Here is a 14,827-nt window from a genome sequence, read left to right on the forward strand (position 1 = left end):
TGGCAATGCTTCTTGATTTGGATTCCACGAGGACTTGGATATCTAGGGTCTTGAGGTTGTCTGGATTTGGATTGTTTGGGACAGGTCTGGATCAATCGAGGAAAGTTCTTCTAGGCACAGTCGAGGGTAATGTGAAAATCGGATAGAGTACGATTGGCACCGACACGGGAAAATTTCTACGACTTTAATCCTAGAGGAACTGGCAACGACTATCTCCTTCGACCGTTAATTACGATATTAAAATCAGTAACGCACGGCCAGGAGGTCAAGGGATCACGGAAAAGTGTTGCTTTTGCCGTTGAGAAAATGTAAATCAAGATGTTCTCAGGTAATAGACGACAACCATTATCGAATAGGTACGATGAAATCGACAACGAAATTTTGTTAAAGTTCGGATTCTCACATTGGTGTGTGTATGCATATCTCCAAAAATGAATATGAATTATTTTGATAACAAACCAAAGTGCTGATATGAAAATAATGTGATGTTTGTATTATATTTGTAATGTATTATATTTGTGTAAATTGTATTATTATGAAAAAGTGCATAAGTCAAGCATCTGCAGTATGAGTATTCACAATTAAAATCTTGTTATAGTTTCATGGATTTATATTTGTATTCATAAATGATTTTATGGTTAGCTCTTTAATTAAGAAATAATTTTAAAATCTAAAACAGATTAATATAAACAAAAGTGTAAAAGTGAAATTTCATTGTAAGCAAAATGTTTTATTTCAGAAAAATATTTAAATATATTTAATAGTTGTTTTTAAAGGTTTTTTCTTTCTTTGAATATTTTCAATCAAATGCTAATGAACATCAGTTTCTGTCAGCTTCTAAAACCATGTTTGTTTCTAGTAGACAGTGCAGATTTGTGAGAAGAATTTGAATTGCTAACCTTGTAATTTTCTTGTTAATATAATTTTAGATTAATAAAGCATTTTATCATTGAAAGAGTGTTGTAATTATCAACTACATTTTTAAAAAAAATTTTGAATTTAACAAATTACTTTATATCTAAATATAACTTAAAATATAGTTATTAGTTTGTTGAATGCATCTCAAAGATCTTTCTCATAACAAGATAATTTTTTATGATTAATGATTAATTTAGTTAGTTTTATGATAAAATAATTCTCCAAAATTATTGATCCGATTCAATGCATTAATAATTCCAAAAGATTAAAACTTGAGAGAATATTTTATTAAAACTATTTTGTGTAGTCAATATTATAAGATTAGTATAAAAAATACAATCATGTATTAAGAGTAATCTAAATACTAATGTTTTCCAAGTTATAGAAATTTTATAAAAATAAATATTTTTATTTAGAATACTTCATATTTGACAGTTATAAGTAAATTACAATCAAAAATGGTCTTCTGTTAGTCATTCAAAAGAGTACATTAAAACATTGATGACCTTGACCCATTTTTGTAGTTATTTTGTAAAGGAAAATATGTCTTATTGATTTGCCAATATCATTTTCTTTTTCTTGTACAGTATATATGAAACTAGAGCAATAAAGAAATAATAATAGACTTAAGAAAACAGTTGATTAAGTTGTTTAATCTTATGCTTCTGGAATACTAGAGAATGTTCTACACTTTGTTGGATCTTATGAAAACTGTTCTCTACTACAGTAGTTTAATGTGTTCCTATGAATTTTGTGAATGGTTATATATGAATTATTTTTTTTTTATAAAACAATTTTCCTTTAGAAATATCAATGTCAGTTTTGTGTTTTTATCCTTAGCTTGCTATTGACAGTTGGGATAACGATGATATATATGGCATATAATTAAGTGAATTACTTGTATGCAAAAATATTTTTACTTTTTATTACAAAACTTTTAAGTGAACATTTAAATAGAACATGACAGTTTTATATTGATTTAAACAAAATAACTAATGGAAAAAAATAGAGATGAGTGAATATTACTTTTCTGTTTTTGTGCATTCTTTCCTGACAAGGGCCTCTGAAAGATGGCTGAAAATGTTTGAACATTAAAGATTATATGCTGGAATTTGCATTTAGGTGTTAGTTTTTTGTTTATTTTTCTTGAATTTGAATACTTTGCATACCTTGTGTAACTTACTTAGTTAATAATTTATTTAATTTATTATTTAATATGTTTTATTTATTTCAATATCCCAATAAATTAATAAAGTAAAATAAAAAGAAAAACAATGTACTAAATTTTAAGAAATGGAACTTCAAACTTTTAATTTTCACTTTTAACTAAACTAGTTTTTTTTTTCTTTAGGTAATTGTATCTCAACTATAGTAAGTTAACAAATAATTGTTCTCATTCTCACCTACTGCAGATTTTTATTTAAGAAAATAAGAATTTGAAAACATTCGGGATCTAGTTTGCCTCTTTTCTTGTTGCAAATTAAGCCAGTAGTACTGACTCTGTCTGAATGCAGTGGCAGATAGATACAAGGAAATATTATTAGTGAGGTTGCGGTCGATGTTTTTATCGTGAAAACGTGTACGTCACACGTTTGGTGCCTCCTTCCTGTAAGCCTAGAAGTTTGACAATGGTATTTGGAATGTCAGTGGAATCATGCTCGACATTCCAAATGCCATTGTCAAACTTCTAGGCTTACAGGAAGGAGGCGCTGAATGTCCGGCGTACACATTTTTGCTATGAAAACGTTAGCCAAAACCTCTCTATTGACATAAAAAATTAATATATCCTTGTTTGAACTTTAAAATATTTTAAAAAATATTTATGACAACAAATACAATTTATTTGGCCATCCACTTATAATAATTTAAGTATTTTTAATTTTTGAGTTAGTCATTTGAGTACTTCTAGATCCGCCACTGTGACTGTATATATGGAAATAAATTTGAATACTATGAATACCTCCAATATTTATTGGTGATGTTCATAGTACAGTTGACTCACCTTAAAGCAAACACCAATAAAGCAGATTTTTGTGTTAAAGCAAATTTTGCCATTGCCCTGGCAAAACACTATTGTCAACATTAATTTTCATATGATCAGTAACACAAAAAAACCTTTCACACTTTGTTTCTAGCAGTTTAATCACTAAGTACAAATGTTTTTGGCCATTTTGAATGGCCTTCTTCGGGTACAGTAAGGTCGATTGGAATGTTGGTTAGCAGATATTTAAATGACATCACTGTTCATAAAGGTTTCTTCTTACTAGTGACGTCATTGCTAGGAGTTTAAACGATATAGACATTGTTAATTATCTTTTGAGTTAAACCAAGACGTGCGAATGACTATTGATGATAAGATAATTGTTAAAAGTGGAAAATAAAAAACGAAATAAATTTAGAAAATGCTCGAAAGATTGCAACGGGCTCTATGAGGGTGGATTGGCTTATTTAATTTAAGGGGTTATCGAGGAGTGATTGCCGTGCGCTGGAGAGCGAGTCTGCGTCTCTGCTGTTAATACAGTTCTCTTTAGAAATTTTTACAAAATCCCTCATTGTTTCAATTGTTCTAAGCTTGTTATAATCAAGCTTAGGTATAATAATCTTAGCCTCTTCCCATTTGGCCGTTATATTCGGTTCACTTGCAAACTGGGCTAGGGTGGAATTAAACTTATTGTTGTGTGTTGTATTTATGTTCAGCTATCCTTTTTGTAAGTGATCTGTTGGTTGAGCCTATGTATGTTAATTTTTCGTTCGGCTTAAATCTATTGTCCTCAAGCAGAACCGAGTAAATCTCCGGTCTTCTGGCTTTATCCTTGGTATTATCCTTGGTATTAGCCAGAAGTTTATATATCATAGGGTTGCGTTTGTATGTAAGATCAGCTTTGACCTTCTTAGTTCTGATTTTAAATGCTTGGCTCATTCTAGGGTCAAAATCAACTACAATTTGTTTACATTGTTGTTTAAGGGGTCTGGAATTAATCGCTTCGTTTTTTAAGTAACTGTATTTTTTGAGCTAGCCTATCTATAAGCTTACCGTTGTAACCGTGGGCTATGGCAATGTGTTTGATTTCATGAAGCACGTCATTAATGCTAGAGCAATACGTAAAAGCTGTACAGATTAGAGCCCTGTAAGCGGATATTTTATAAGTAAATGGGTCTTTCGAGGTTGAGGGGATGAAGAAAGATCGAAGATTAGGCTTATGGTATACCTTAGTGGCTATACAACCCTGATTCAGGTAAATATTGAGGTCAAGAAAATGGGCCATCTTATCGTCCTGTTGGTCTAACTTTAACTTAAGCTCAAACGAATTGTTATTGACAGTCTGCAGAACTCTATCAATATCTGGCTTGGATATCCAAATAATAAGAATATCATCGACATAATGCGTGTAAAGTATGATTTCTGTGTTGAAGGATTCTAGGACTTGGCTATCTAATTTTCTAACTACTAACTCACAGAGGTCTTCAGATATTCCCATTCAAACCCCTTTTTTTTTGAAGATAGATTTGCTGGTTGAAGGTGAAAAAAGAGGTGTAGCACATAAGGTGGGCTAGTTCTAAAATCTGCTTGTGGTGTTTAGGCCTGGGTGGAACAGCTTGGAAGAGGAAATCTCTAAGGGCACAGAAACACGGTTCCAATTTAATGGAAGGATACATAGCTTCAAAATCTAGAACTGTAATAAATTCTTGATCTGTTAAAGCAATATTTTGTAATTTAGTGATGAGTTCACAAGTATTAGAAATGGTGTAGCTATATTCTTTCAAATGGTTTCTGAGGAGCTCATGTAAACCCTTCTTAATGGGTAGCATTGGGGATCTTGATTTGTCCACGATCAGCCATATTTGTTTGCCTGGTTTATGGGTTTTAGCATAGCCAAATAGTCTTTGTATCTCAGGTGATTGCATCGTGGCATTTCCTAGTTGGACGTGTTTAGCTAGTGGTGAACTGGTAAATCTAGTAACCCTATCATGGAGTTTGTCTAAATATCCTTTTTATATTTTTTGGCATTCTGCAGAGCCAATGTATTCTTTGAGCAGCTGAATTTATGTATGTTTCTTCATAAGAACTAGATTTACCAGTTCACCAACTAGGAAATGCCACGATGGCATTTCCTAGATGGATCCAAAAGATTGGATATCATGCAGATCTTTTACTTAAACAAGAAAAGAAATTATCACAAAAAGGCATTAATTATGTATAAATACCGCTTTATTTGCTAGCGCTTTGTTTTCAACATATTATAAGGTGTTGTCCTCAGGCAGAAACAAACTCAAATAAATATTTCAAACAAACTTTTCAAATTAAAACAAACAGCTTTAGTCCTTTAGAACAAAATTATAATTAGAATTAGTTGAATATCATTAGCTGAATATTAATTAATAACGTCATTATTAAATATATTGGTAATCTGGGTAAAAAAGTTTTCTGATTTACATCAATAGCACTTTATATTGGAAAAATTTATATATGTATTATTAACCAATAAGGAATATTTATTAAGACGAAGTTGTGAGAATAATCGTTTAATATTCATATTTATATCAGTTGTAATAAATCTGGAGTCAGGAATTTTTAAAATCTGAGAATACCAGGAATGATAAGCCAATTTTAATATTGAGTTTTGATCTTGAGTTATTGATTTACGATATGGCCGATTCCATCAATAGTGTATAGGCGTTATTCCAATTTATGTCAGATTTATCTAATAAAGCACTTGAGATTCCATATGTTTCAATTATATTGTTAAATTTATATTGCCAAGTATCTTTGGTGGAGTTTAGAACATTGATTTGAAACATATTTTGGTGTAAAAATTTTATATTCTCACCATCTGTATTTATAAGTGAAGTAAATTCTAAGTATAATTTCAAATCATTTTGATTTGAAATTATAATTAGAATTAACGAACGTAAAGAATTTAAATTAAAGTGTGCCTAGCAACCATGTGCACTTTAAATTAAATTCTTTATTTAAATTAATTCTAAATTTTTTATTTAAATTAATTTCTTTAACTTAATTGTAATTATAATTTTGTTCTAAAGGACTAAAGCTGTTAGTTTTAATTTGAAAAGTTTGTTTGAAATATTTATTCGAGTTTGTTTCTGCCCCGAGGACAACGCCTTATAATACATCGAAAGCGCTAGCAAATAAAGTGGTATTTATACATAATTAATGCCTTTTTGTGGTAATTTCTTTTCTTGTTTAAGTAAAAGATTGGCACAACATCCAATCCTCAAATTTGATTAACTATTTATTATATCATCACAATGTAAAGAATAATTTTTCTCGTGATAATAGCATCATTTATAAATAAATATTTTAAAAATTTTTTTATTCAACTTGATGATTGCTTTGCAGGATTCATATATTACCTTTATAGTGCAAATAAATTTGAATAAAAATTTACCATTTGTTTGATTAAATTAATGATAACAGGATTAAAGATATAGTAATAAAAGTGATATGGATTTGAAAATTATTCAATGTAAAGTATGAATTGACTAATATTTTAAAATAGACATACATGACAATAGATGAAACTAAACATAAAAGTTTTTTTATAAAAGTTCAAGATTTTCTCTTGTGCTTTTATGAAATTTTTCAATACTTTTTATTTTTAATTTTCAATAACATAGTAGTATAAAAAAATAAGAGAGAAGTTAAAATATTTTTAACATTTTCTTTTATTTATCTTCAATTTTGTGATAGTACTTTAGATCTTACGTACTTATCTTATGATCTTACTTTAGATCTTATCGTACTTCAGAGGTGTTCTTCTCTGAAGTACCCAATTTTAATTTGCCATAAAAAAATGAATGGTTTAATATATATAAAAGTACCAAGCAGCATCTAGTGGGAAAACTCGCCAAGTTTCATAGATATTTTTTGTACAGCAAAATGGTGCAGAAGTTGAATTGTGAGCATTATTATTATTATTCAACCATGGCTTCATCACAGGAGAAAGTACAGGTTGTGGTCTGGTATGCCCTGTAGCATGGCCACCAAAATCTCCCAATCTAATCTGTTTAAATTTCTTTCTGTGGGGCTACATGAAAGGCACGGTTTACATAACTTTGGTCAAAGATCTTTGGGAGTACATTGTCTCAGCCTTCACCATTGTGAGATAGGACATGTTGCAGTGTACATAGCAGGAAATTGTCTACTGCTTTGATGTTGTCACTGTGACTGCTGGAGTGCATAGAGAGATGTGGTATTTTTAATGAAATCTTGTGATTTTTCCTCTTACATAAAATTTGATGAACTTGTGGTGTCTTTAACTGTTCATTTTTTATAGCCAAATCAAATTGGGTACTTTTAAGCAGAACACCCTATATTTATAACTTTTTAAGCTCTGTATGTAAACTAAAACTCCTCACAATTTTTGACAGTAATTTTTATTTTTTAATAAATTTGAGAACAAAAACATAGATTATTGTTCAGATTTTGTAGATTTTAATTCATTTTGTCATGGCAATAATATCCAAATGTAAACAAAATGGAACAGCTTAATGAAGAGCAAAGAAAAACATGAGGAAAGGGGAGAAGTTTCACATCTAAGTACTTTGTGGATGTGTGAACTACAAGAATGGTTTTCAGCATCATAGAAAGGCTGGAAAGTGGTAAGACTGTCCAGTGGGCTAAAGAGAATTAAAAAAATATTATTGAAATATCGTTGGTGCACAAGAATAGTGACACAACTCAAAAATTTCCAATTTCAAGTTTATTGTAGAAATGTGTAGCAAACTCCCCATATTTTTATGTGGAAGAACAAACACTAATATTTATTTCCAAAATAGATTTGAAAATTTTCAAAATCCAAGATCATGACAAAGCCTTACAGGAAACAAGAAACTTTTAAGTGGCTGTTCTGGAGGAACTATTTTTTTGAGTTGTGTCACTATTCTTGTGCACCAACGATATGGTCTTTCAGAAGTGAAAGTCAGCCCAAAATATACAAAAAATGAAAAAAAGCTCAAATCACAAAGGACTGCTGCAAAAAATGCACAAGGGTGATTTCAAGCCTTCAAATAGAATGGACATTACTAGCAATGAGTCATATTTTACTTTTTATGGAAGTGATTGTGCTGGGAACAACAACAACTATTGTAAGAATGGAGTTAAAGATGATCCATGGGTAAAATTCAAACACCATGAAAAATTTCCTCAGAAAATGTTGGCTTGGTTAGCAGTCAATCCAAAAGGAAGATCTCAAATATTCATAGAATTCCCTTCCCACTTCATCAACAAAGAAGTGTACATAAAGGAATGTATTAAGAAGATGCTGATCCATTCCTCAAGAAAAACATCACTCAGATAGCCTCTGTGTCTCTGGCTAGACCTCATAGCTGCACATTATGCAGCAGATACAGTTTCTGTGCTAGAAGAATATGGAATCTGTTATGTCAGCAAAGAGAACAATTTTGCAAATATTTCTCAGCTGTATCCAGTTGAACAATTCTGGTATCAGCTGAAACAGAATGTGTACAAAAATAAAGCAGAACTGAAACAGTCTAAACTGTGCCAATTTAATTCAGGGTACTTTCAAGACTAAAATCAGAAAATCTGCTCTGCTTATATTATTGAAACATATTTAAAACTTCGATATTAATAGTTTACATTTGACTTTAGGTAAAGAGGTCTAACACTTCTTGGAAAAGATTTATATTTAGGAAATATATTTTGGAAATATATTTAGGTACCTAAACATATTTCCATAAAATACAGATCTTCTCCAAGATGTGTTAGACCCGCATTAATATCAGAAGATAATTAAATAAAATTATTTTTTGACAATAATATCAAAATTTCATTTCTTGTGTAAGTACCCAGTTTTGTAAAATAAATATGCTACACTACATATTAAAATTTATGATATAAAGTAGTTTTTTAACGTAAATATAGGTTAAGATTTTCTATTGAAAATGTTATACAAATCATAGTCCTACATAAAAAATAATATGGAATTAAATACAATTTTTACATTAATTAATGAATGGAGTGACAAAATCCAGTCACCAATACATAATTTGAACAATTATCGAATAAATGAATTTTAAAATTTTTTTTATGTATATTGATTTAGGTATGTCGAATTTTCACGGTATATTTTATATGTTGGAACACGCTACACAAATTCGTCACAAGAATGCTGTCTTTTCGTATCATATTAAATGTTAAATGATGAAATTGTAAAGAAAGTAATTTTAAATAAAAAAAAATAAAATAATATATTGATGCAGAAATTAAAAACTAATAACAATATTAATGTAATTGTATTTAATAAAATGTATGAAACACTGATTAATGCAGTTTATTAAATTAAATTTAAAAAACTTAATATGCTTATTATAATTAACAATTGTGATGTTTAATGGCAAACCTTTGTTTGGAAATAAAAAGCAAATAAAAAAAATAAATTTGTAAATAATTGTTAGATTGAATTAACAAATTTTTAAAAAATTTTGTTTTATTGTTTAATCTTTAGGAAAGGAGTGTAATCAGTTATATGAAGAAATTGTAAGTAATCGTCCTCGTACTAATTCTGCCAGTGATAATGAAAGATGGCCTGTGGTTCAGAATTGTGATCCAAGAAGAAGAAGTAACTTAACAGAGAGAGAGCGTGTAAATTATAATGAATATGGAAATTCAAAGAGTGAATACATGATGACCCAGAAAGTTGGACATAATGAAATACCTAATCAACATGCCGCTTATAAATGTGACACTATTACACCTAGCCATTCGGACTATGGATATAATTCTGAAACGACTTATTATAGTGGACATTCGGATAGGAGCTTTTCGGTTCCTTCAGATTATAGTGGTTATCAATCTAACCAATCAAATCAATCTACTCCATTAAGTTATGATAGTGGATTTTCTTATAAACATGGTAGTTATTTAGTGAGTAGTCATATACCTCAGCAACAACCAGGAATGCCAAGCATGACTCATACAAACAGAATTTCTAATTCATCACGATGGGAGAGTGGTCATCAACATCAGAGAACGTCGTCATCTTTACCTGCAACATGGGAACAAAGATCTGTAGTTCAAAGGAATGAAATCAAACAACAGGTTTCCTGGGAAAACAACACTTCTTCACCTTCTTGGGACTCTCAAAAATTTAGTCATGGTCGTCAACGTCAGCCAACACAATCCGATTCATCATCATCTAGACATAGTCCCTTAAGAGGAAGCTTAGATTCCAGAATAGAATTGTTATTAAAACAAACTGAGGGTAAAGGTCCTGCATTTTTAGATCTTGGGTCTACTCTTGGTAGCCCTGCATTTGATACAGATTCTTCTACTTCAACAAGGGAGAAAAATCTTATGGGTCCACCTGAAGATTTGACTTTTGCTGAAGAAGCAGCAGCAGCAGCAGCACCTTTACCTTCAATTGATTCATCTCCTATTCCACCTCTTCCAGAGAGTGATGATTTACCACCTCCTCCACCTGAAGAAGATGAAAATAGTAATGAGATACTATCTACCCCACCATCACCTTTTTTGAATGCATCTGAATATTTCAAATGGGCTCAGATAACTAGAGACATTGACAATGGAAAACTAACATCACTTGAAAATGATGATTTCTTATATGAACCTGAAAGAAATGATGATTCTGACTTAAAATCATCATTGAGTTTATTAAAGCTATCAGAAATACAATTTAAACATGTGTCTGAAATTGATAATGAGGATGAAAAGAAAACAACAGATTCTGAACTGAATAATAATGATCATATACAAAATTGCTCCCAAAATGATAAAGAATCTACTCCAGTTAGAGATGAACCTCCAGAGCCTCCGACAGAAGCAAATGAAACAGTTGAGGACAAAAATGAAGATAATGATAATGTCGACGATGATGATGACAGAATGTCTTTATCTTCTCTGAGTAGTGGTGGTGAAAAACTTGAAGTAAATGAAATGCCTCTGCCACAATGTATTTCTCATCAATCTACTCAAGAAAATTTAGTGTACAGACAGCCTCCCATTGCTGGTTCAAACTATGTACCAATGTATCCTGTTCCAGAGCATGGTTATGCACCAGGTACTATTAATACAGCATTACCATCAACCAGCATGGCTTCACCATATTTAAATGCAACCTCTTCTCATGTTGCACCTCATCCTACTTATATGAATCATCCAATGTATCCAAGTGAACATGTAAAATTAATGGCAAGAATGGGTATTTGGAAACCAGGAATGGGATCAGGTGTTTATGAATCCTATTATGGAAGTTATCCTCCTCCAGGTTACAGAGATTCTATACATTCTAGAAATTATTCAATTCCTCCACCACCATATGCTCCAGGGCAAGATTCTAGAATAGCAGCCATGTCTAGAGGAATGGGACCATATCCTCCTGGATCTAATTTATATATGTATATGCGAGATCAAACTAACTATAATACAGTGCCTACACAGCAAAATTCTATCAGTAACTATTATAGCAATAACTATTGGTCCACCACAGCCATGCATCCACAACAACCATATCATCATCGCCCTTGGCATCAAGAGCAGTCCATTAAAGAAGATCCTCATATGCCTACTGTTCGAGGTGTTTTGAATACTGTTGTATCTGAATTAAAGGAAATAATGAAGAGGGATTTATGTAAAAAAATTGTAGAAAATTCTGCATTTAAAAGTTTTGAACAATGGTGGGATGAGCAAGAAAGAGAATCCAAGGTAAGATTATTATTTTCTAAAATAATTTATATTAAAATAATTATAAAGCAATATAATATTATTTTACAGGAAGTAGATAAAAGTTAATAAGAAATTCCAATAAAATTTCTTTTGAACATGCTTTTATAACTTACTAGCTGTTACTCGAGGCTTCGCTTGTGTGTATTTTGCATGCAAACCCTATTTACATTCAATATTTCAACAACCATAGTAATTGTTATATAACACCTACCGCTGAGAATTGCTGAGAATCAAACCAACTGTTTTAATTTGATAAATTTTCTGGAATGTTTACAATCATTTTATAATCGAACCAATATGCAATAATAAATTCAAATTTAAAATGGTTTGAACATTTGGTAAAAAAATCAAAATATATAAATATTTATAACAATGTCTGAAATGTTACCAATTTAATACCCCTAAGTACTCAATGAAGACTAAACGTAATTAAAAACAAAAAATCGCATCTAAAATAGAACAGTAGAAAGCTGTTCTTCAGGTTAATGCTCTCCCTCTCCCCCTGTGGGGGGAATTTCGAAAAATCCCTTCTTAGTGTGCATTTTCATGATGTACCCTAACTGTGTACCAAATTTCACTTCTAGGTTCTGGAAATTTCTAAAAAAAACTGGAACATTCTCATTGAAGCGTCATACATTTTTGTAGTCAACCACTTTCAACCCCCATATCTCCCACACCCTTATAGCTACAGAGATGCAACCACCATATGCACAATGGGAGGCTTGGGGCTACTACCATACACAAACATCATTCATGTGCGATGTATAGTTTTGGCTGCAGAGTGAGATATAGGCACAAACACGTCCATTTATATATATAGATTTAAAAATTTTTCTTCAATTATTTCTTAAAATTTACTTGATTTCTAAGGGGTGGAGGGTGGTCTCTGTGGGTGGGTGGGATTGGTGATGGGGAATGTCATGTAAGCTACCAGACCAGGCTCAGTTGTCTCCAAGCCTTGGAATGTGTAGATCGTGCCTGAAGTGAAAGTGTGTTTAGTGCTTGCATCAAGAGTTAAGATGCAGTGAACCATTGAGCAGTGTTTTGCCATCAAATTTTGCATTAAATTGAACAAATCTGCTATGGAGACTTTTGATATGATCAGTAAGGCTTACAAGGATGAAGTCATGTCCAGAACATGTGTTTTTGAGTGACATAAACAATTCAAAGATGGCTGGAAAGACGTTGCAGATGAACAACATGCTGGGCATCCGACGGCAACTTGAACCGATGAAAATGTGGCCAAAGTGCAAGAACTTTTGAGTTCTGATCGCTGGTTAAGTGTTCATTTGAGGATTAGGATTTGCTGCATCTGAAAGGAGATGGCCGATACTTGGATGCTCCATCACAACAATGTGCCCAGTCACACATTGCAAATTGTGAGGGAGGTTCTGGCTAAATGTGTCAGTGCTACCTCAACCACCCTACAGTCCAGATGTGACCCCCTAACTTCTTTTTGTTCCCTCAGATCAAAAGGAGCCTGAAGGACATTGTTTTGGAAAGATTGAGGCCATCCAAGTGGCTTTGACGGGGTGCCTGAACAGCCTTGTGGTTGCCGACTTCCATGGGGCATGTGAAGACTGGAAAAAGTGCTGGCAGTGATGTATTGATGCAAGAAGATTATTAACTTACTGTACATATATCTTCAACAAATTTCTTTTTATGACTTCAGTCCCAATACTTATTAGACGAACCATGTAACACTTACCTTATGGTTTAGTCATTAATATGAGATATTTTCTTTTGTTTTTAATTTCCAAAGGTTATTAGCAAAGTTTTATTAGCAATTAACAGCATATAAATAAGTTGGGATAAAAATATAAATTCATATATTATGTTGTTTTAATTAGAGAGAGAGAATATTAATTTATTATTATTATTATTTTCTTTTATGTATCAAAAAGAATAATAGCACTTTTTATAAAGAAATCTATCAAAAGGAAAATTGAGTTCTGTGCAAGTATATATAGTTAATAATTTTTCTGAACTTCATAATAAATTCTAATTTTATAAAAAAATAATTTTAAATTAGGATTTAATAAGAAATAGTTAATAACAATAGTTATTATTATGAAACAGGATTTATTTATTTGCACAACATGATGATGTATAACAGATGGTTCAAAAAGTTCGGGAGAATGTAGAGGGGTTGAAACGGACAGCTTTCAAATAGGAGCCTGTGTTTGCTGATGTAATTCTGAGTTAGTACAAGCTATCTAATGTAAACTTTTTCGGGCATGTCAAAAGCATCATTTATGAGACACTGCTGGTTAATCTGGAAACACTGTTGACCAGAATTCTTGCAACATCAGATGTGGTCTGGAAGATGCTTGGGATATTTGAAAGGTACACCAGAGTTTCCTTTAAAAATGCATTGTCTGCCTTGAGTGTAGTGGTCACCATTTCAAACAACTTTTGTAATGGCACCATTTCATATGTACTACATTTAATTTATGTATTTTTTGTTTCTTTATTAATTGAATGCTTTATTGGTATGTTTTATGTTGTCATGCTATCTACAATATAGTTCCTTACATTAGACAGCTTGTACTGACTCAGGATTATGTTAATTAACACAAGTACCTGTTTGAATGTTGCTTAATTTCAACCCTTCTATATACTTTTGAAGTTTGAGATCAACTTTTGGAATCACCCTGTATATTTTATTTCTAAACTAAAATTACAGAAAGCAGCTCATTTACTAATAAGGCAAAAATGAAGCTAATTTTAAAATTTATCTTGTATACTAGTACTTTGTTATCAATTAACAGGACTTATTATACTGGAATTATGGATGCAGATATTTAGTCTTACATATCAGAAATAATACTTTTTATGTAGTTCACCTGACTTCCTGAAGAACCATAACTATAGTTATGGTGCTCCTGAAATATTCAGCTTGGAAACAATAGAATGAGACTACAAAATTAGTTTATATGTACAAAAGTCAAAATATGTATATTTGTATGCATGTTAAGTAAAGGCTTCTATACTGTTCAACTTATCCACACCAAATTTGGCATGAATATTTTTTGATGTCCTAGAAAAAATATTGTGGGGTCTCCATCTCACAACCACCACAAAAGCCTGAACAATATTTAATACATAAAGAAAGTTTGTTAGTTTGTTCTTTGCACATTTCAACATGGTTTAAGCAAACCCACCCACAACAGGCTCTTTACTATT

The 14,827-nt window shown here is 31.4% G+C and overlaps 1 protein-coding gene across 2 annotated transcripts in view; it reads left to right on the forward strand.

The window, feature by feature from the left end:
- Set1 (SET domain containing 1) overlaps positions 1–14,827 on the forward strand; it is a 67,630-nt gene that overhangs the window by 28,614 nt on the left and 24,189 nt on the right. For both annotated transcript variants that reach the window (XM_067269006.1, XM_067269007.1), the window contains exon 6: positions 9,405–11,620. In XM_067269006.1, the coding sequence (XP_067125107.1) occupies positions 9,405–11,620 (2,216 nt within the window). The remainder of the gene's footprint in view (positions 1–9,404; positions 11,621–14,827) is intronic.

This window comes from Centruroides vittatus, unplaced genomic scaffold, assembly GCF_030686945.1.
Source record: "Centruroides vittatus isolate TY-2023 unplaced genomic scaffold, ASM3068694v2 contig_345, whole genome shotgun sequence".
NCBI classification, from domain to species: domain Eukaryota; kingdom Metazoa; phylum Arthropoda; class Arachnida; order Scorpiones; family Buthidae; genus Centruroides; species Centruroides vittatus.